Here is a 23,798-nt window from a genome sequence, read left to right as displayed (position 1 = left end):
TTCCTTCCCTCCCAGAGGGCCGTATTTCATGTGAGCTGCAGGCTTTGTTTTTGTTCTGTATGTTATTCTATGGATCTTGCGAGGGCGCTGATTTTTTCCATGCGGACATATGGTGACCATTAACTTTCTTCTGCCTGTGTCTGAAAAATGAGTTAGGCCCCTTCTAACACGGAAAGTGATCTCGGAAAACTTATCCGACTGTAAACTTATCTCTTGGGAGCTGTAGACTCAGGTGTCGGAGGCTTATTGTACTTGCATGCAGCCGCAGAACTGGGGTAAGCCGCAGTTATTGCAGTAGAAGCAAGTGGATCTCCTCTGTAAGGTTTTGTCAGGGTCTGCGCTTGGTCCCAAATGACAGATATTGTCTCTGCACCCAGGCCGCAGTCTTCTGAGGCGTGCGAGTTTAGCAAATGGGCCCCTTTCCAAAATAGCGGCTGGTCGGTGCCGCAGGAATTTAAGGTGGAGCAGTAGTAAGCTGAATTAATGCCACCAACAATTGTGTATGTCTCAGTGTGATCCATTCCATCCAATTGTGGAGTAGGACTGATGGACGCTTTTGGCCAGTCCTCCTAGCCACCTGTCTATTTATGCCGCTGCAGATATGGGCCACTTGGAGCACTTCCCAGGTAGCAACCGGCCTGAGTGGAAGAATTGATATCTTTATAAACTCGGGTTATGAGGTAAACATATGTATTTTGAAATATTGTGACATATTTATTTATTACCAGTTATTTATGCAGCGCACACATATTCCGCAGCGCTTTACGGAGAATATTTGGCCATTCACACCAGTCCCTGCCCCAGTGGAGCTTACTATCTATATTCCCTACCACATGTACACGCACACACATGAACGCTAGGGTCCATTTTTGTTTTTGAGCCAATTAACCTACCAGTATATTTTTGGATTGTGGAGGGGAAGCCGGAGTACCCAGAGGAAACCCACACAAGCACGGGGAAAATATACAAACCCCACACAGGTGACCGTTTTCATTCTATTGAATTACCCTACGCTGCCGTCCGGCCTGATACGTTGTTTTTGTTCCTGAATATTATAAAATAACTGAGAGGGAGATTGGTAGAAAAAGCTGTAAAGCAAATATCGGCCACATGGCAGTTTTCTCACGAAACCGTACGCTACATTAATGGCCGCTTGTGGGACAGCCATAATCATTAAATTAATTAAACATATGTACAGTGTGTGTATTTGCCATCTGTGTGAGGTCTGGTGGTAAGAAGAGGCCCAAGGCCCTGGTCTCACAAGGAGACAGAAATGTGTTTCTGTTCTGGAATATTTACAATGAGCAGGCCTGTATAAATCCCCACACCTATTCCTCCTGTCCTTTTGGCCTCAGCCTGGCTCAATGACAAGGCCTTATCTCATCAGGAAAAGCAAATATTGGCAGTCAGGTGGGAACTAGCCCAGTCCTGCTTGCCGCTTCCTTTACCAAGATCCGTATTACTTTCCTCCAGTGAGGCTGCTCGGTCAGTGCTGCTCTGACATACTCTATATGCGTGCAACAAGCGAAATAAGGCCTGTATCGTATATCACAGATTTTATTGCTGAGGTGTACGGACGTGTCGCCTGTAGACGGTAATGGATCGGCGCTATCTGGTGGCCGGGTTACCATGAATAAAACTTGTGGCTACGTGCAATATTGAGGCAATTTCATGCCAAACCTTTAACTTCCCTTTTGAAAACCCCATGGGGAATAACTTTCTCCTCATAACATATCCCGAAGTGTGGATACGAGACGGTCCTCCTATTATATCTTGCATGTTCTGTCATGAATAAAAAGCTCGTGTCTGTGAGCCTTAAAGCCCTTCAGTAAATAAAAATCGGGCGTACCCTTTGAAAAAATAAATGTTTTTTAGGCATATTTTTTACATTTCAAATACCTTGTCCTGCCCAAAAAATTTTCACACGTGCCTGTAACATTTGTTAAAAGATCATTATTTTATGCTTTTGTTTCTCTGCTTCATGTTACATTATTGCGTCTGAAAGTTGCTGCGTAGGTAAATGGGGAAAAAATTATTGCTAAAGTGCATTTTTTTAATTAGTTCAGATTATTATTATAGGTGTGAAAAATGAAAGCCAACATCCGTGAGCTCTAAGAGGAACTCTGGCTTAAGGAATCCATTTTGTTTGCTCAGTAAATACGCACATAGGGCCTACAGTAATTCCTGTTAGTACACACAAGTCGAGGCTGCTGCGATTTTTTTAGGCTACGGACTTCATGGCAAGTGAGGCTGCCACCCAGAAAAGGATATAGACACACATCGGAGCCATCGCTCGGTTTGCTCTACTAGTTAGAGCAGGCCTAGCCAACCTGTGACTCTCCAGCTGTAGTAAAACTACACATCCCAGCATGCCCTTTCACTGTTTTTTCATTCCCTAATAGCAAAACTTTGGCAGGGCGTGCTGGGACTTGTAGTTTCAGAACATCTGAAGAGCCACAGGTTGGCCAGGCCTGAGTTAGAGGAAAGGACCTGCACTAACCAGCAGTCAAGGCACTCTGCTATACTAGTTAGAGGAAAGGACGTGCACTAACCAGCAGCCGAGGCACTCTGCTATACTAGTTAGAGCAAGGGTGGGGAACCTTTTTTCTACCAAGGGCCATTTGGATATTTATAAAATCCTTCAGGGGCCATACAAAAATGATCAACTTAAAAATTACCCTGCCCCCCAGTAGTTCTGCCCCTTAGAGGTACTGAGTACGCACGACAAAAAATGGGTGTAGCCAATTAAAATGGGACGTGATACACATATGCCCCAATAGTGCAGTGCCAGATACACAAATGCCAGTGCAGTGCCAGACAGCTCACCGGTGCTGCAGCTCCGTCCGGTGGCGGTGGCGCGTCTCGGCTATCGGGTCAGGGCAGGGAGGAAAGCGCGACTATGTCAGGCTGCGGCGGCATGTAGGACCTCAAACCAGCCACTGGTTCATGAGCCAATCAGAGCTCATGGACCGGCAGTGGTGGCTCGTGATTGGCTGCTGGTCCGCGAGCTCTGATTGGTTTACGAACCGGCGGCTGGTTTGAGATCCTACCCGCCGCTGCCGGACATAGTAGCTGCGCTCTCCTCCCTGCCCTGACAGCTGAGAGACGCCACCGCCGGACTGAGCGGTGGCGTGTCTCGCTGACAAACAAGTGGTTGGGCCGGAACAAATGGCTTTGCGGGCCGTATACGGCCCGCGGGCCGGGGGTTCCCCGCCCCTGAGTTGGAGGAAAGGACGTGCACTAACCAGCAGTCAAGGCACTCTGGGGATAATTCAGACCTGATCTTAGCAGCAAATTTGTTAGCTAATGAACAAAACCATGTGCACTGTAGGGGGACAGATATAACGTGCGCAGAGAGTTAGATTTGGGTGGGGTATATTGTTTCTGTGCACTGCAATTTAGATTTCAGTTTGAACACACCCCAACCAAATCTTAACTCTCTCTGCACATGTTACATCTGCCCCCCCCCCCTGCAGTGCACACGGTTTTTCCCAACTGCTAACAAATTTGCTGCTACGATCAGGTCTGAATTACCCCCTCTGTTTGCGGATGTGCACTAACCAGCAGTCGAGGCATTCTATTTGCCTTTTTTGGAAATTTCCTCAATTTTATTTGCTCTGCATCTGTCATGCGAATTTAGCGGAGGTAACCATTTTGTATCTGACCCAATATTCATGAGAATGCAGGCTTATTGGTCCTAGCTTCAACTATAACCTTCAGGGCCCTAGTCAGGATATTGATTTGTGCCCAGTAACCACGTCCCCCATATGTTTATCCTAGCCCGCATAAAGATTGATTTGACTAATCCAGACTCTCAGTGCCCATAGGACACTAGGCATTGAATGGCTGGTCCAGCTTTGCTATTGATTCACTAGGAACCAGTGACCACAATGAGAGTTGAGCGACTTGTGGTCCTGTGTGAAAATGGATGCCGCACTGTGAGTGCACGTGTTACAGCTTTCTGCATGCTCGCCGACTCTTGCGGCAAGATTTTATTTCTGCTGCCTCTCTCAGGTCCCTGATAGTAAGTGAGACAACCCTTGTTTGGTGACCCCGCTGCTTGTGGGTGTCCGTGTTACTGACATGTTGTATGCGTTTTCCCTGTCGGCAATATATTGCGTAGACAGATATTATGTATTTGCTATAGCCATGTCATTTAACAGGTAATCCATTCTGTTGTTATTTATTAATAGTAATGACGTATATGATGGCAACATCTCCCGCAGCACCGTACAGAGTAATGATAAAAACTGAAAACCTCTTAGACAACTAAAACCAGCATTAAATATGTGGAATTACGCCCCCTGTGTCTAAGAGCTTACAATCATTCCAATCTTGCTACACACAGGGCGGCACAGAAACTCGTCTCTGAGCGATTGGTGAATATTGCATTTAGTAACTAATAAATCTAAGCATTTTTTTTTCTTCTTCGTATATAAATTGACTGCTTTCTTTATCCAGTGACCTTTATAGAACGAGTGAGTATATTGGACACGTGGATGTAGCTCGCCGTATGGGTGTGATGCTGTAACTGTGTCAATTAGATAAGGCATATTCAACGTTGAGCCATCCAGCTGCTGTGGAACTACACATACCAGCATGCCTTATCACAGTATTGCAGTTAGGTCATGTTTACATTGTGTCATGGCATGTTGAGATATGTAGTTCCGCAGTTCTAGAGGGCTACATTTTGAATACCGTGAATTAGATATTAGCTTTCTGCAGGCTGCATTGGGACAGAGGTGAAGCGTTATCAAAGAGAGATAAAGTAGTAGCTGATCAGCTCCTAACTGCCATGTTGCAGGCTGTGTTTGAAAAATAGGAGCTGATTGGTTGGTACTTTATCTCTCTCTCCAAGTTTTGATAAATCTCCCCCAGAATGCACATGGTGTAGCCTGGTGTAACTGCCCTAGCAGGGGCACGTGTTACTCTCATTGCAGCTGCAGTAGCTCTTCCAATAGTGAAATCTGGTTGTTCAGCTGTCTCTTCTCCAGATACCCAGAGGCTAACCAGCGGTCTCTTTCCCCAACAGGAGAGGAGGCCAAACCCATGTGTAGGTCACACAGTGAGTCCACGGGTCAAGGTATAGCCGAGCAGTGTCGCCACCAACATGGACGAGGGGAGCACAGGAGGCATACCATCACTAGCGGGGTGGATTACAGCTTGGTAAGTGTTTGCTACTGGCGTCTCTGTGCCCCTGCACCAGCCTGGGTACGGATACATCAGGGCGGATTGTGCCTCTTCAGTCCAGTTAATCAGTCTGCTTGTTACATGACTGTGTGTGGCCAAATGGGCCTCAAATCTGGTTGCCCAGATCACCGCGTGGGTCGCTCCCTTGGCTCTGGCATGCTGCGTCATTGTGACCATATAGGAAGGGTTAGTGCGCACTTTCTCAGTGCTAGACAAAGAAAAGTGGTGGAGAGGCTGCGCTTTCATTTGAACAATACAAACAATTCAAAAATTTGTAAAAAATAAATAAATATAAAAATGTACAATTTATTAATGTAATTAAAATTTAGAAAAACACATTACTGCATGCTTATTACTTCTGTTAAGATCAATCATATGACATTTCATAAAAATTACCCAACAGTCAGGAACTGAAACTGATGCATTTAAGGAAGTCCGTTCCAAATAATTACCCCTGTGGTAAGTGTCCTGCTGAATATAGGATTCTCCAGCAAACGGATACAATGTCCCTTAGGAGCTTTCGCCGTTAGAGGACTATTTATTCCTTGATTCCAACTGCGAGCGCCTCATGCATTACGGCAGTCCATCCGAAGATCATGGACAGGTAATCCAGGAGTAAATAGTCCTCTATCGGTGAAAGATCCCAAGGGACATTGGGGTCGATTCAATTCGGCAACAGTTGAATAGCGCCGGGAATTAGCTCCAGGCGCTATTCAATACAGGCACTAGTTACCCTCAATTGTCGGGAATTCTTCTCTCAGCCCCAGGGGGTGAGAGAAGAAAACCGACAAAAGAGCTGCCGTGCGTCCAGTGCGAGGCTGATTCTGTCGGGAACCAGCATCGCCGCGGGTAGTTAAGTCGGAGAATGCTCGTTCTCCCGACAAAACTACCTGTTAAGTCAGCGAGAACGGGCATTCTCCGACTTAACTTTAGCTGAATTGAATAGCGCCGGGAGCTAATTCCCAGCGCTATTCAACTGTTGCCGAATTGAATCGACCCCATTGTATCCATTTGCTGGAGAATCCTATATTCAGCAGGACACTTACCACAGGGGTAATTATTTGGAACGGACTTCCTTAAATGCATCAGTTTCAGTTCCTGACTGTTGGGTAATTTTTATGAAATGTCATATGATTGATCTTAACAGAAGTAATAAGCATGCAGTAATGTGTTTTTCTAAATTTTAATTACATTAATAAATTGCACATTTTTATATTTTTTTTACAGTTTTTTTTTTTAAATTGTTTGTATTGTTCAAATCAAAGCGCAGCCTCTCCACCACTTTTCTTTGTATTTCTCTATTGGGGGAGTGACTTCCCTGACTATCTGATGCAGCTGCTTAGCACAGCATCTCCCAGTTAAGCGCCCGAATATACGTTGGTATACTTTTTTTTTTCTCTGACGTCCTAGTGGATGCTGGGGACTCCGTAAGGACCATGGGGAATAGCGGCTCCGCAGGAGACTGGGCACAGCTAAGAAAGATTTAGGACTACCTGGTGTGCACTGGCTCCTCCCACTATGACCCTCCTCCAGACTTCAGTTAGAATCCTGTGCCCGGCTGAGCTGGATGCACACTAGGGGCTCTCCTGAGCTCCTAGAGAGAAAGTATATTTTAGGTTTTTTATTTTACAGTGAGATCTGCTGGCAACAGACTCACTGCAGCGAGGGACTAAGGGGAGAAGAAGCTAATCTACCTAACTGGTGGTAGCTTGGGCTTCTTAGGCTACTGGACACCATTAGCTCCAGAGGGATCGACCGCATGGAACCGGCCATTGGTGTTCGGTCCCGGAGCCGCGCCGCCGGCCCCCTTACAGAGCCAGAAGCAAGAAGAATCCGGAAAATCGGCGGCAGAAGACATCAGTCTTCACCAAGGTAGCGCACAGCACTGCAGCTGTGCGCCATTGCTCCTCATACACACTTCACACTCCGGTCACTGAGGGTGCAGGGCGCTGGGGGGGGGGGGCGCCCTGAGAAGCAATAAATACACCTTGGCTGGCAAATATATCACAATATATAGCCCCAGAGGCTATATATGTGATAAATACCCCTGCCAGAATCCATAAAGAAGCGGGAGAAAAGTCAGCCGAAAAAGGGGCGGAGCTATCTCCCTCAGCACACTGGCGCCATTTCTCCCTCACAGCTCCGCTGGAAGGAAGCTCCCTGGCTCTCCCCTGCAGTCTACACTACAGAAAGGGTAAAAAAGAGAGGGGGGGCACTAAATTTAGGCGCAATATACATATAGCAGCTATAAGGGGATATAATTTAGTTAATCCCTGTATTATATAGCGCTCTGGTGTGTGCTGGCATACTCTCTCTCTGTCTCCCCAAAGGGCTTTGTGGGGTCCTGTCTTCTGTCAGAGCATTCCCTGTGTGTGTGCGGTGTGTCGGTACGGCTGTGTCGACATGTTTGATGAGGAGACTTATGTGGAGGAGGAGCAGGTGCCTATAAATGTGTTGTCAAGGGGCTCTAAAACGCCCGCTACCTCAGATGGCAGACACAGATGTCGACACGGATACTGATACCAGTGTCGACGACGAAGAGACTAATGTAATGTCCAATAGGGCCACTCGTTATATGATTGAGGCAATGAAAAATGTTTTACACATTTCTGAGGTGACCCCAGGTACCACAAAAAAGGGTATTATGTTTGGGGAGAAAAAACTACCAGTAGTTTTTCCCCCTTCTGAAGAATTGAATGAAGTGTGTGAACTAGCGTGGGCTTCCCCCGATAAAAAATTGGTAATTTCAAAAAAATTACTAATGGCGTACCCTTTCCCGCCAGAGGATAGGTCACGTTGGGAAACACCCCCTAGGGTGGATAAAGCACTTACGCGCTTATCAAAAAAGGTGGCACTGCCGTCCCAGGATACGGCCGCCCTAAAGGAACCTGCTGACAGAAAGCAGGAGGCTCTCCAGAAAGCTATATATACACACACTGGTATTATACTGAGACCAGCTATTGCCTCAGCATGGATGTGCAGTGCTGCAGCTGCATGGTCAGACTCCCTGTCAGAAAACATTGACACCCTAGACAGGGACACTATATTGCTAAACGTAGAGCATATTAAAGACGCTGTCTTTTACATAAGAGATGCACAGAGGGATATTTGCCGGCTGGCATCAAAAATAAGTGCACTGTCCATTTGTGCCAGGAGAGGGTTATGGACCCGGCAGTGGACAGGTGATGCAGATTCTAAAAGGCACATGGAAGTTTTGCCTTATAAGGGTGAGGAGTTGTTCGGGGATGGTCTTTCAGACTTAGTGTCCACAGCAACAGCTGGGAAGTCAGCATTTTTGCCACATGTCCCCTCACAACCAAAGAGAGCACCGTATAATCAGGTGCAGTCCTTTCGCCCCCAAAAGAGCAGACGGGGTAGAGGCGCGTCCTTTCTGCCCAGAGGCAGAGGTAGGGGAAAAAAGCTGCAGCATACAGCCACTTCCCAGGAACAAAAGTCCTCCCCCGCTTCTTCTGCTAAGTCCGCCGCATGACGCTGGGGCTCAGCAGGCGGAGCCAGGTACGGTGGGGGCCGTCTCAAAAACTTCAGCAATCAGTGGGCTCGCTCACAGGTAGATCCCTGGATCCTTCAAGTGGTATCTCAGGGATACAGGCTGGAATTCGAGACATCCCCCCCCCCCCCCCCTGCCGTTTCCTCAAATCTGCCTTACCAACGACTCCTTCAGAAAGGGAGGCTGTGTTAGAGGCAATTCACAAGCTGTATTCCCAGCAGGTGATAGTCAAGGTGCCCCTACTTCAACAAGGACGGGGTTACTATTCCACAATGTTTGTGGTACCGAAACCGGACGGTTCGGTGAGACCCATTTTAAATTTGAAATCCTTGAACACATATTTAAGAAAATTCAAGTTCAAGATGGAATCGCTCAGGGCGGTTATTGCAAGCCTGGAAGAGGGAGATTGCATGGTATCTCTGGACATCAAGGATGCTTACCTGCATGTCCCCATTTACCATCCTCACCAGGAGTACCTCAGATTTGTGGTACAGGATTGTCATTACCAATTCCAGACGTTGCCGTTCGGCCTGTCCACGGCACCGAGGGTATTTACCAAGGTAATGGCCGAAATGATGATACTCCTTCGGAAAAAGGGAGTTTTAATTATCCCATACTTGGACGATCTCCTGATAAGGGCGAGGTCCAGAGAGCAGTTGTTGGTCGGCGTAGCATTATCTCAGGAGGTGCTACACCAGCACGGTTGGATTCTGAATATTCCAAAGTCTCAGCTGGTTCCGGCGACACGTCTACTGTTCCTGGGGATGATTCTGGACACAGTCCAGAAAAAAGTGTTTCTCCCAGAGGAGAAAGCCAAGGAGCTGTCATCTCTAGTGAGAGGCCTCCTGAAACCAAAACAGGTGTCTGTGCATCATTGCACGCGAGTCCTGGGAAAGATGGTAGCTTCCTACGAAGCGATTCCATTCGGCAGGTTCCATGCCAGAACCTTTCAGTGGGACTTGTTGGACCAATGGTCCGGATCGCATCTTCAAATGCATCGGTTGATAACCCTGTCTCCAAGGACCAGGGTGTCTCTGCTGTGGTGGCTGCAGAGTGCTCATCTCAGAGAGGGTCACAGATTCGGCATACAGGACTGGGTCCTGGTGACCACGGATGCCAGCCTTCGGGGCTGGGGTGCAGTCACACGGGGAAGAAACTTCCAAGGACTTTGGTCAAGTCAGGAGACTTCCCTACACATAAATGTTCTGGAACTGAGGGCCATTTACAATGCCCTAAGTCAAGCTAAGCACCTGCTTCAAAACCAGCCGGTTCTGATCCAGTCAGACAACATCACGGCAGTCGCCCATGTAAACCGACAGGGCGGCACAAGAAGCAGGACGGCGATGGCAGAAGCCACAAGGATTCTCCGATGGGCGGAAAATCACGTGTTAGCACTGTCAGCAGTGTTCATTCCGGGAGTGGACAACTGGGAAGCAGACTTCCTCAGCAGGCACGACCTCCACCCGGGAGAGTGGGGACTTCATCCAGAAGTCTTCCAACTGATTGTAAACCGTTGGGAAAAGCCACAGGTAGACATGATGACGTCCCGCTTAAACAAAAAGCTAGAAAAATATTGCGCCAGGTCAAGAGACCCTCAGGCGATAGCTGTGGACGCTCTAGTGACACTGTGGGTGTACCGGTCGGTTTATGTGTTCCCTCCTCTTCCTCTCATACCCAAGGTACTGAGGATAATAAAGAAAAGAGTAAGAACTATTCTCATTGTTCCAGATTGGCCAAGAAGGTCTTGGTACCCGGAACTTCAAGAATTAATCTCAGAGGACCCATGGCCTCTGCCGCTCAGACAGGACCTGCTGCTGCAGGGGCCCTGTCTGTTCCAAGACTTACCGCGGCTGCGTTTAACGGCATGGCGGTTGAACACCGGAACCTAAAAGAAAAGGGTATTCCGGAGGAAGTCATTCCTACGCTTATTAAAGCTAGAAAAGATGTAACCGTACAACATTATCACCGCATATGGCGAAAATATGTTGCGTGGTGTGAGGCCAGGAAGGCCCCAACGGAGGAATTCCAGCTAGGTCGATTTCTGCACTTCCTACAGTCAGGGGTGACTATGGGCCTAAAACTGGGTTCCATTAAGGTCCAGATTTCGGCTCTGTCGTTTTTCTTCCAAAAAGAACTGGCTTCACTGCCTGAAGTTCAGACATTTGTCAAGGGAGTGCTGCATATTCAGCCTCCTTTTGTGCCTCCAGTGGCACCGTGGGACCTCAACGTGGTGTTGGGTTTCCTAAAGTCACATTGGTTTGAGCCACTCAAAACCGTGGATTTAAAATATCTCGCGTGGAAAGTGGTCATGCTTTTGGCCTTGGCTTCGGCAAGGCGTGTGTCAGAATTGGCGGCTTTGTCATGTAAAAGCCCCTATTTGATTTTCCATATGGATAGGGCAGAATTGAGGACTCGTCCCCAGTTTCTTCCTAAGGTGGTATCAGCTTTTCACTTGAACCAACCTATCGTGGTGCCTGCGGCTACTAGGGACTTGGAGGACTCCAAGTTACTGGACGTAGTCAGGGCCTTGAAAATTTATGTTTCCAGGACGGCTGAAGTCAGGAAGACTGACTCGCTATTTATCCTGTATGCACCAAACAAGATGGGTGCTACTGCTTCAAAGCAGACTATTGCTCGCTGGATTTGTAGCACAATTCAGCTTGCGCATTCTGTGGCTGGCCTGCCGCAGCCTAAATCTGTAAAAGCCCATTCCACGAGGAAAGTGGGCTCTTCTTGGGCGGCTGCCCGAGGGGTCTCGGCTTTACAACTTTGCCGAGCTGCTACTTGGTCAGGGGCAAACACGTTTGCAAAATTCTACAAATTTGATACCCTGGCTGCGGAGGACCTTGAGTTCTCTCATTCGGTGCTGCAGAGTCATCTGCACTCTCCCGCCCGTTTGGGAGCTTTGGTATAATCCCCATGGTCCTTACGTAGTCCCCAGCATCCACTAGGACGTCAGAGAAAATAAGATTTTACTCACCGGTAAATCTATTTCTCGTAGTCCGTAGTGGATGCTGGGCGCCCGTCCCAAGTGCGGACTGTCTGCAATACTTGTATATAGTTATTGTTAACTACAAGGGTTATTGTTGAGCCATCTTTTGAGAGGCTCTGTTGTGTTCATACTGTTAACTGGGTATATTATCACGAGTTATACGGTGTGATTGGTGTGGCTGGTATGAGTCTTACCCGGGATTCAAAATCCTTCCTTATTGTGTCAGCTCTTCCGGGCACAGAATACTTACTGAAGTCTGGAGGAGGGTCATAGTGGGAGAAGCCAGTGCACACCAGGTAGTCCTAAATCTTTCTTAGCTGTGCCCAGTCTCCTGCGGAGCCGCTATTCCCCATGGTCCTTACGGAGTCCCCAGCATCCACTACGGACTACGAGAAATAGATTTACCGGTGAGTAAAATCTTATTTTCTCTGACGTCCTAGAGGATGCTGGGGACTCCGTAAGGACCATGGGGAATAGACGGCTCTGCAGGAGACTGGGCACATCTAAAGAAAGATTTAGGACTATCTGGTGTGCACTGGCTCCTCCCCCTATGACCCTCCTCCAAGCCCCAGTTAGATTTCTGTGCCCGGCTGAGCTGGATGCACACTAGGGGCTCTCCTGAGCTCCTAGAAGAAAGTATAGTTTAGGTTTTTTATTTTCAGTGAGACCTGCTGGCAACAGGCTCACTGCAACGAGGGACTAAGGGGAGAAGAAGCGTACCTACCTAAGTGGTGGTAGCTTGGGCTTCTTAGGCTACTGGACACCATTAGCTCCAGAGGGATCGAACACAGGACCCGACCTCGTCGTCCGTTCCCGGAGCCGCGCCGCCGTCCCCCTTACAGAGCCAGAAACAAGAAGGTGGTCCGGAAAATCGGCGGCTGAAGACTTCTGTCTTCTCCAAGGTAGCGCACAGCACTGCAGCTGTGCGCCATTGCTCCTCATGCACACCACACACTGCGGTCACTGATGGGTGCAGGGCGCTGGGGGGGGGGCGCCCTGAGCAGCAATAATAACACCTTGGCTGGCAAAACTAACACCATATATAGCCCCAGAGGCTATATAGGTGTATATTAACCCCTGCCAGAAACGATAAAATAGCGGGAGAAAGCCCGCCGAAAAAGGGGCGGAGCCAACTCCCTCAGCACACTGGCGCCATTATTCCCTCACAGCTTCGCTGGAAGGAGGCTCCCTGGCTCTCCCCTGCAGTCCTGCACTACAGAAAGGGTAAAAAAAGAGAGGGGGGGCACAATTTAGGTGCAGTATATATATATATATATATATATATATATATATATATATATATATATATATATATATATATATATATACATAATTTATTATAGGCAGCTATAGGGGAAAACACTCTGTATAGTGATATCCCTGTGTTATATAGCGCCCTGGTGTGTGCTGGCATACTCTCCCTCTGTCTCCCCAAAGGGCTTTGTGGGGTCCTGTCCTCTGTAAGAGCATTCCCTGTGTGTCGGTACTGCTGTGTCGACATGTATGATGAGGATAATGATGTGGAGGCGGAGCAAATGCCTGTGAATGTGATGTCACACCCTGCGGGGTCGACACCAGTGTGGATGGACTTATGGAAGGAATTACGTGACAGTGTCAGCTCCTTACATAAAAGGTTTGACGACATAGGACAGCCGGCTACTCAGCTTGTGCGTGTCCAAGCGTCTCAAATGTCATCAGGGGCTATAAAACGCCCGCTACCTCAGATGACAGATACAGATGTCGACACGGATACCGACTCCAGTGTCGACGATGATGAGACGAGTGTACCCTCCAATAGATCCACCCGTTATATGATTGAGGCTATGAAAAATGTATTACACATTTCTGATGATACCCCAGGTACCACAAAAAAGGGTATTATGTTTGGTGAGAAAAAACTACCAGTAGTTTTTCCTGCATCTGACGAATTAAATGAGGTGTGTGAGGAAGCGTGGACTTCCCCAGATAAGAAATTGATCATTTCTAAACGGTTAATGGCTGCGTACCCTTTCCCGCCAGAGGATAGGTCACGCTGGGAAACACCCCCTAGGGTAGATAAAGCACTGACACGCTTATCAAAGAAGGTGGCACTACCGTCTCCGGATACGGCCGCCCTAAAAGAACCTGCTGATAGAAAGCTGGAAAGTACCCTAAAAGCTATATACACACACACTGGCATTATATTGAGACCCGCTATTGCATCAGCTTGGATGTGCAGTGCTGCTGCTGCGTGGTCAGACTCCCTGTCGGAAAACATTGATACCATGGATAGGGACAATATTTTGCTAACGATTGACCATATAAAAGACGCGGTCTTATACATGCGTGATGCACAGAGGGATATTTGCCGGCTGGCATCAAAAATAAGCGCTATGTCCATTGCCGCCAGACGGGGGTTATGGACTAGGCAATGGTCAGGTGATGCCGACTCCAAGCGGCACATGGAAGTTTTACCCTATAAAGGGGTGGAACTTTTTGGGGAAGGTCTTTCAGACCTCGTTTCCACAGCTACTGCTGGGAAATCGACCTTTTTGCCACAGGCTACCCCACAGCAAAAGAAAGCACCGTATTATCAGGTACAGTCCTTTCGGCCCCAGAAAAATAAGCGGGCTAGAGGCTCATCCTTTCTGCCGAGGGGCAGAGGAAGGGGGAAAAAGCTGCAGCACACAGCTAGTTCCCAGGAGCAGAAGTCCTCCCCTGCGTCCGGTAAGTCCACAGCATGACGCTGGGGCTGCTCAGGCGGAATCGGGAACGGTGGGGGCACGTCTCAGGTTTTTCAGCACACAGTGGGCTCTCTCAAGTGGATCCCTGGGTCCTTCAAGTAGTATCTCAGGGGTACAGGCTGGAATTTGAGACGTCTCCCCCCCGCCGTTTCCTAAAATCTGCCTTGCCGGCAACTCCCTCTGCCAGGGAGGCAGTGTTGGTGGCTATTCAAAAACTGTATTCACAGAAAGTGATCGTCAAGGTACCCCTCCTTCAGCAAGGAAAGGGTTACTACTCCACAATGTTTGTGGTACCGAAACCGGACGGTTCGGTGAGACCCATCTTAAATTTAAAAGCCTTGAACACTTATATCAAAAGGTTCAAGTTCAAGATGGAATCGCTCAGGGCGGTTATTGCGAGCCTGGAGGAGGGGGATTACATGGTATCCCTGGACATCAAGGATGCGTACCTGCATGTCCCCATTTACCCTCCGCACCAGGAGTACCTCAGATTTGTGGTACAGGACTGTCACTATCAGTTCCAGACGCTGCCGTTTGGGTTATCCACGGCACCGAGGGTCTTTACCAAGGTAATGGCCGAAATGATGATACTCCTTCGCAAGAAGGGAGTTTTAATTATCCCGTACTTGGACGATCTCCTGATAAAGGCGAGGTCCAAAGAACAGTTGATAGTGGGGGTGGCACTTTCTCAGGAAGTGCTACAACAGCACGGCTGGATTCTAAACATTCCAAAGTCACAGCTGGTCCCGACGACACGTCTTCTGTTCCTGGGAATGATTCTGGACACAGACCAGAAAAGAGTATTTCTTCCACTGGAAAAAGCCGAGGAATTGTCATCTCTGGTCAGAGACATCCTAAAACCAGGAAAAGTGTCTGTACATCAATGCACACGAGTCCTGGGAAAAATGGTAGCTTCGTACGAAGCAATTCCATTCGGAAGGTTCCACGCAAGGACGTTCCAGTGGGACCTGTTGGACAAATGGTCCGGGTCCCATCTCCAGATGCAACAGCGGATAACCCTATCGGCCAGAACCAGGGTGTCGCTGCTGTGGTGGCTGCAGAGGGCTCATCTACTAGAGGGCCGCAGATTCGGAATACAGGACTGGGTCCTGGTGACCACGGATGCCAGCCTTCGGGGCTGGGGGGCAGTCACAAAGGGAAGAAATTTCCAAGGACTGTGGTCAAATCGGGAGATTTCTCTTCACATAAATATCCTGGAGCTAAGGGCCATTTACAATGCCCTAAGCCAGGCAAGACCCCTGCTTCAAAACCAGCCGGTACTGATCCAGTCAGAGAACATCACGGCGGTCGCCCATGTAAACAGACAGGGCGGCACGAGAAGCAGGATGGCGATGGCAGAAGCCACAAGGATTCTCAGATGGGCAGAGAATCATGTGTTAGCACTGACGGCAGTGTTCATTCCGGGAGTGGACAACTGGGAAGCAGACTTCCTCAGCAGGCACGACCTCCACCCGGGAGAATGGGGACTTCATCCAGAAGTCTTCCAAATGCTGGTCAACCGGTGGGAAAAACCACAGGTAGACATGATGGCGTCCCGCCTCAACAAGAAGTTGAAAAGATATTGCGCCCGGTCAAGAGACCCTCAGGCGATAGCGGTGGACGCTCTAGTTACACCATGGGTGTACCAGTCGGTTTATGTGTTTCCTCCTCTACCTCTCGTACCCAAGGTACTGAGAATAATAAGAAGGCGAGGAGTGAAAACCATACTCGTGGTTCCGGATTGGCCAAGAAGAGCTTGGTACCCGGAACTTCAAGAGATGCTTACAGAGGACCCTTGGCCTCTGCCGCTCAGACAAGACCTGCTGCAGCAGGGACCCTGTCTGTTCCAAGACTTACCGCGGCTGCGTTTGACGGCATGGCGGTTGAACACCGGATCCTGAAGGAAAAGGGTATTCCGGAGGAAGTCATCCCTACCCTGATCAAAGCCAGGAAGGATGTCACCGCAAGACATTATCACCGCATTTGGCGAAAATATGTTGCTTGGTGTGAGGCCATGAAGGCCCCGTCGGAGGAATTTCAACTGGGTGACGTTGGGCCTCAAATTGGGGTCCATAAAGGTCCAGATTTCGGCTCTGTCGATTTTCTTCCAAAAAGAACTGGCTTCACTGCCCGAAGTTCAGACTTTTGTCAAAGGAGTACTGCATATTCAGCCTCCTTTTGTGCCCCCAGTGGCACCTTGGGATCTCAATGTGGTTTTGGCATTCCTGAAATCACATTGGTTCGAACCACTTAAGACTGTGGATTTAAAATATCTCACGTGGAAAGTGGTCATGCTGTTGGCCTTGGCGTCGGCCAGGCGGGTTTCAGAATTGGCGGCTTTGTCTTGTAAAAGCCCTTATCTGATTTTCCATATGGATAGGGCAGAATTGAGGACTCGTCCTCAGTTTCTCCCAAAGGTGGTCTCAGATTTTCACTTGAACCAACCTATTGTGGTGCCTGCGGCTACTAGGGACTTGGAGGATTCCAAGTTGCTGGACGTAGTCAGGGCCCTAAAAATTTATATTTCCAGGACGGCTGGAGTCAGAAAGACTGACTCGCTGTTTATCCTGTATGCACCCACCAAGCTGGGTGCTCCTGCTTCTAAGCAGTCTATTGCGCGCTGGATTTGTAGCACTATTCAGCTGGCGCATTCTGCGGTAGGCTTACCGCAGCCTAAATCTGTAAAAGCCCATTCCACACGGAAGGTGGGCTCATCTTGGGCGGCTGCCCGAGGGGTCTCGGCTTTACAACTTTGCCGAGCAGCTACTTGGTCGGGGGCAAACACGTTTGCAAAATTCTACAAATTTGATACCCTGGCTGAGGAGGACCTGGAATTCTCTCATTCGGTGCTGCAGAGTCATCCGCACTCTCCCGCCCGTTTGGGAGCTTTGGTATAATCCCCATGGTCCTTATGGAGTCCCCAGCATCCACTAGGACGTCAGAGAAAATAAGAATTTACTCACCGGTAATTCTATTTCTCGTAGTCCGTAGTGGATGCTGGGCGCCCATCCCAAGTGCGGATTGTCTGCAATACCTGTACATAGTTATTGTTACAAAAATCGGGTTTTGTTGTGAGCCATCTCTTCAGAGGCTCCATTTGTTATCATACTGTTAAACGGGGTTCCTATCACGTGTTATATGGTGTGATTGGTGTGGCTGGTATGAGTCTTACCCGGGATTCAAAAATCCTTCCTTATTGTGTCGGCTCTTCCGGGCACAGTTCCTAACTGAGGCTTGGAGGAGGGTCATAGGGGGAGGAGCCAGTGCACACCAGATAGTCCTAAATCTTTCTTTAGATGTGCCCAGTCTCCTGCGGAGCCGTCTATTCCCCATGGTCCTTACGGAATCCCCAGCATCCACTACGGACTACGAGAAATAGAATTACCGGTGAGTAAATTCTTATTTTCTTGCACTTTTTCGGTGCTGTGGGCAGGGGTTTGGCTGGTTTATGTGATCGGATGGTTGAACGTGTTGGTTAGTGTCGTGAACAGTCTACCATTAAGGTAATAAGATACCGCTTTATGTGGGGTTTGTGCCTAGGGGATCCGATCTCTAGGTCGACTGTAACTAGGTCGACCACTGTTGGTCGACAGGGTCTCTAGGTCGTCATGTTCTAGGTCGACAGGTGAAAAGGTCGACATGAGTTTTTCACTTGTTTTTTGTTGTTGCCCTTTTTCATACTTAACGATCCACACGGACTATGATTGGCAATAGTAACCTGTGCCGAGCGCAGAGGTATCGGACCGAGGCACCTTTCGCTCGCCATGCGAGGGGACACTGTGCACTAAGTGGGGTTCCTGGTCACTGTACAGAGAAAACGACACCCATAAAAACCTCAAGTCGACCTTTTGACGTGTCGACCTACACCATGTCGACCAATAGTGATCGGCCTAGTTACCGTCGACCTTGCATACCACACCCATGCCTAGTCCCTTCTCATTAGTGATGTGCCCGACACACACCTATGAAGCACTTTTCTCGGTGAAGCAGAGTATTTATGAAGCCACTGAACTGCAGTACTTTCTCCTCTGCCTAGATAAGCCCCACAGAGATTGACCAGGGCCATTGTCCCTATTCAAGTTGCTGATTTGCCTTTCAATGTGGTACTTGCGTGTGATTAACACATCCATGCACATTGGAAAGTCCTAGAGGTCAAAGAGAGGAGGGGGCTACAATAAAGCAAAAGACTTAGGGGTCTATGTACTAAGGGGGTAATTCTGAGTTGATCGCAGCAGCAAATTTTTTAGCAGTTGTGCAAAACCATGTGCACTGCAGGGGAGGCAGATATAACATGTGCAGAGAGAGTTAGATTTGTATGGGGTGTGTTCAATCTGCAATCTAATTTGCAGTGTAAAAATAAAGCAGCCAGTATTTACCCTGCACAGAAATAAAATAACCCACCCAAATCTAACTCTCTCTGCACATGTTATATCTGCCTCCCCTGCAGTGCACATGGTTTTGCCCAATTGCTGTCAAAAATCCTGCTGCGATCAACTTGGAATTACCCCCTAAGCCTTGGGAAAAGATAAAGAAGAGCGAGAGAAAGTACCACCCAATCGGCTCCTAACTGATTTTTCCAACACAGCCTGTAACATGACCGGAGCTGGTTGGTTGGTACTTTACCTCCATCTATTTTATCCCTCTCCGAGGCTTAGTAAATAAGTCTTTAAGTTATTCATATCTATAATTTCTGCAGCAGGGTACATAGGTTTGCACAGGGAAACATTGGGGTGTACAGTGGATCTGGATCCAGAGGCACCAACAGGTAAAGCTTTAGCTGTCCCAGGATGCATAGGGGCCTCCTCTATAACCCCGCCTCCAGGCACTGAGAGCTCCGTTTTGAGTTGGTGCCTGCAGCAGCAGGTCACTGAACAGGAAGGCTGCGCTGAGCAGCCCTGAAAGCTTTTCTATTTGAAGAATTAGGCTTTGCTTTTGAGCTGGTAGCACTGTATGTCATTGTTACATTCAGCGCTGCAGCTCCATCACCTCCCGAGCGGCACCGCACACTACCGTTGGCCTGGTTGCCGGGTACCTGCGGCAGAGACGTCCCGTGTTAGGCACGGTCGCAGACTGCTCTCCAGGATCGCGTGGCTGCTACAGGGAAGAGGTAAGAGGGTCTCCTAGGCGGGACCCGCCATTAAACTGTGATCTGCTTGGGGAGACTGACCGCGGCACTGGCGTGGACACTGTCACTGGGCAGGGACCCCACTGGACCACCAGGGCAATGGAGTGCAGGTCAGGTGTATTAACACCAACTTAATAGGGATCCATAGTACCTGGTGTGAAAGACCAGCATAGGGGAGGCGACGCTTGACCTGCAGCCCCTCTCGCAGCCCAGGGCGCCATCTCCTTTCAGATTTCCCGCCCTGGAGCTGCCTCACACTCTCCCTCACTCCCTCACAGAGACTCTGGGTGCCATCTTAACAGCATAGCAGCAGGTCTCCGGGATTGCAGGGCAAGGTCTCCCATGTAAAGCCACTGTGTACAGCGTTGGGACTTTACATTCACTTGAGTATCCTACATGTCTTAGAGACAGCATTAGTTGAGAACAGGTGTACTTTGTAGGATATATTGTACGAGTATTCTGCTATATCCTCCAGTCTGAGACCGCCCCCTGTGATATATATCTATCCAGTGCAACATTATTATTATATAATTTCTGCAGTGCATGTGACTGTGTGCCTGTATCTGCTGTGTGGTTTCACTTTGTGTTTCCCAGATATTACGGTAACTATATTTTGAACCCTGGGCTAGGTGCGTTTGGGTCAAATAATAAAGTTGTGCACAGAGTTTATCTATATAACTATATTACTTCTGTATTAGTCACATTCCCTGTTTTCTTCCACAGGTTATTGTATTTGTCTGGCTATATTATCGTACTGTATACGCCCATCGTTTACATTGTGCAATTTCTAACAGAAAGGGCAGCAAATCAGCGGAAGCTCCTGCAAAATGCAGAGCGTGCACTGCAGATTTCTCAGAGAGGGAAGTATTGCATGAGGGTCTCTGTACTGCTTGCCAAGCACCTCCCAGTCAGTCTGCAGCTCCAGCACCAAGTCTGGATCCACCCTGGGCCGCTTTCAGTACCCTACTGGCTACTCTGGTCGAGCGCCTTGAGCCCCTTATGGGCCACCTGTGCTATTACCACAACAAATTGTCCCTATGGTAATCCCGCCTTGGGTGGAAAATTTGTCTAACCAACTTAGTAACTAAACCAGTCTCTGGTTAGACAGAAATCTAACCCGGGTCCCTCCCATGTCCCTGGTCCCTCTTAGCGGGCTGCTTCCTCCTCATACGGTCCTGTCAGACACTAAATCCTGTGTTAGTGATGAGGAATCTCCCCTATTGTTTCATGTCCCTGCCCTGGTGGTTGCTCTTAAGCATATCCTTCAAATCACGGATGAGGATTCCACTACTGTGGCAAAAAAAACTGATAAGTTTAAACAGCAGAAGGTGGTTAGAACTGTTTATCCTCATTCTGATCAATTAGTGGACATCAGATGGGAACCCTGGTCTAATCCAGGGAAGAAATTCCCTATTCCTAAATGGGCCTTGGCTCGCTACTCTCTCCCTGCAGAGTTGTGTAACAAATGGGAGACTCCACTGCCGGTGGATTCTCATGTCACCCACTCTGCCTGTCACCACTGACACCTCACTTAGGGAGCTGACCAATAAGCGTGTTGAAGGGTGCCTGAAACCTGTATATTCCCTTACAGGGGCTATTCACAGACCCACTATAGCTGCCTCTTGGTCTGCAAAAGGTATTGAGGCGTTGGTTCAGGCGTTAGAGGATGAGCTGCCCGGGAATATTTCTGACAATGTCGGACAATACCTGTCTCATATTACCACTGCTTCTTATTACATTCAAGAGGTGTCCTGTGAGGCAGGAGTAATGGCAGCCAAGGCGACGGCTACGTCTGTCCTGGTGCACCGCATACTGTGGTTGAGCTCGTGGAAAGTGGACTTGGACTCCAAGAAGACTTTGGAAGTCCTCCCCTTCACTGGGGACATTTTGTTTGGGGGAAGACCTAAATAAAATGGTGACTGAACTGGCAGCTGCTAAGACAGCTTTTCTCCCAATTACTAATCCTTCTACACAGAAGGCAAAACGTACCACTTTTCGTTCCTTTCGGCCTCAAGGGAAAACGAAAGGTCAGACATACAGATGGGTCCACGTTTACTTGGCCTTTAATAGGATTAACTGAGACTGGGCAGTCTGACTTAATCCCCTGCTGTATTGTTCTCTGTATTGTATTGCAGCTGAGAACAATAGATGAAGGGCTTATGCTAATAAACCATGGTGTGCCTAGGCGCAGCAAAGAAGCCAAGATAACCGTGGATCCCTCTGTACCCTAGACAATCTCATGCTCCCAAAACCTCCAAGCCCGTCTTGGGCAACCCATCAGCCTGCTGAAAAACATGACAAGCCTGCTGCATGACGGGGAGGGCCTCCCCCTGGGGGACCCCAGGGTGGGAGGCCGACTTCTACAGTTCGCCCAGGTCTGGTTAGACCACTTTAGACGCATGGGTACTGGAAGTTGTCTCTCACAGCTATGCTGTCTCCTTCAAGCAAACTGTTGTAAGTTCCCTCCTGAGTACGGGAGTGGTTGTGTCGGTCCCTCAGTCCAAAAGGGGCAAAGGTTATTACTTGACCCGGTTTCTAGTCCCGAACCCCAATGGGTCATGCCAGGCTATACTCAACCGCAAATCTCTGAACAAGTTTGTGAGAGTGTCCAAGTTTCTTATGGAAACGCTGCGCTCAATTGTGCTGGCTACGGAACCCGGAGACTATATGGTATACCTGGATATACAGGCTGTATATCTGCATATTCCTATTGTCATGTCGCATCAGCAGTTCCTGCGGTTTGCTATTGGCAACCTTCACTACCAATTCCAGGCCCTGCCATTTGGACTGGCTACGGCTCCTCGGATCTTCACCAAGGTCATGGCCGTAATGAAGGCCCATCTCCGTCGCCCGGGAATCAGAATCCTCCTGTACTTGGACGACCTACTGATTCTGTAAAGTTCACACACAGTCCTCCTCTGTCATCTACAACTGACTGACTTTCCTGCAAGCCCACAGGTGGCTTGGAAAAAGTCCTCGCTGGTCTCAGCTCAGAGCATGGTGCACCTAGGGACACTTTTAAATACACACAGTGAGAGACTCTTCCTGTCTCCAGACAAAGTCCTGAAACTTCAGGACAGTATAAGGCGCTTCCTTCATCGTCCCAGAGTGTCGATACACTCGGTGATTCAAGTACTTGACCTGATGGTGTCGTCCTTCGATATGGTAGAGTACGCTCAATTTCACTCTCGTCCTCTGCAACGGTTGATCCTATCCAAGTGGGACGACTTACCTCATCGGATCAGATACCAGGTGGACTCGTTGACTCCGGAGGTTCGTCTTTCGCTGTCCTGGTGGCTCCAGGAACAGCAATTGTGCAGGGGCCGCCCGTTCTGGATCCCCAACTGGGTTCTACTGACAACGGATGCCAGTTTGTGGGGATGGGGAGCTGTGTTGGAGCAACACTCGTTTCAGGGTCGTTGGACCAAGAAGGAATCTTTCCTCCCAATCAACGTTCTGGAGCTGAGGGCAGTGTTCAATGCACTGTCTCTGGTACAGGACAGGCCTGTTCAAGTACAGTCGGACAACGCCACCACGGTGGCCTACATAAACCATCAAGGCGGAATTCAAAGCCGCATGGCAATGTTGGAAGTGTCAAAAATCCTTTGTTGGGCGGAACGCCATCTGTCAGCCATATCGGTAGTGTTCATTCTGGGCGTCCTGAACTGGGAAGTGGACTTTCTCAGTCGCCAGGACGTTCACTACTGAGAGTGGATCCTTCATCCAGAAGTCTTTCAACTCCTCGTGGACAGGTGGGGTCTACCGGACGTAGAACTCATGGCGTCTCGACACAATCCCAAGGTTCCGATCTTCGGATCACGAACCAGGGATCCTCAGGCAGTGTTCGTGGACGCACTGGCAATTCCTTGGAACGTTCAGCTGCCATACATATTCCCTCCAGTGTCACTCCTGCCCAAGGTACTGCAGATGTTCAATCAAGAAGTGGGAATGCTGATTCTGGTCGCTCCTGTGTGGCCCAGACGGCAAGGGCCCTTGTCTCTACCTGTACCTGTTATATACAAAAAGAAAAGGTCGCACAAGTCGTCTGTTCCTTTAAACCAACCCTCTTAAATGTTTACCGTTTTGTTCATATGAATTATCTTCACTGAGGGGTGCTACCACAAGCAAGATAGGGTAATATATATGCACAAAAAGAGAAAACAAGATTGCCTTATAGTGGTGCACATTGCTAATATAAAATGTAACTTTTAATTTGTATTAATAAAAAACATTGCGAAATATAGGGTAAAATATAGAGGT

At 48.7% G+C, this 23,798-nt stretch overlaps 1 protein-coding gene across 1 annotated transcript in view; it reads left to right on the top strand.

Moving 5' to 3' along the window:
- The window catches only part of SAPCD2 (suppressor APC domain containing 2), a 49,215-nt gene that overhangs the window by 2,074 nt on the left and 23,343 nt on the right, over positions 1 to 23,798 (top strand). Inside the window, exon 2 of the mRNA XM_063938484.1 lies at positions 5,033 to 5,166. Within this exon, the coding sequence (XP_063794554.1) occupies positions 5,033 to 5,166 (134 nt within the window). The remainder of the gene's footprint in view (positions 1 to 5,032; positions 5,167 to 23,798) is intronic.

This window comes from Pseudophryne corroboree, chromosome 8, assembly GCF_028390025.1.
Source record: "Pseudophryne corroboree isolate aPseCor3 chromosome 8, aPseCor3.hap2, whole genome shotgun sequence".
Lineage (NCBI taxonomy): Eukaryota > Metazoa > Chordata > Amphibia > Anura > Myobatrachidae > Pseudophryne > Pseudophryne corroboree.
The sequence above is the reverse complement of the archived record's forward strand: the minus strand, read 5'-3'. Positions and strand labels throughout refer to the sequence as shown.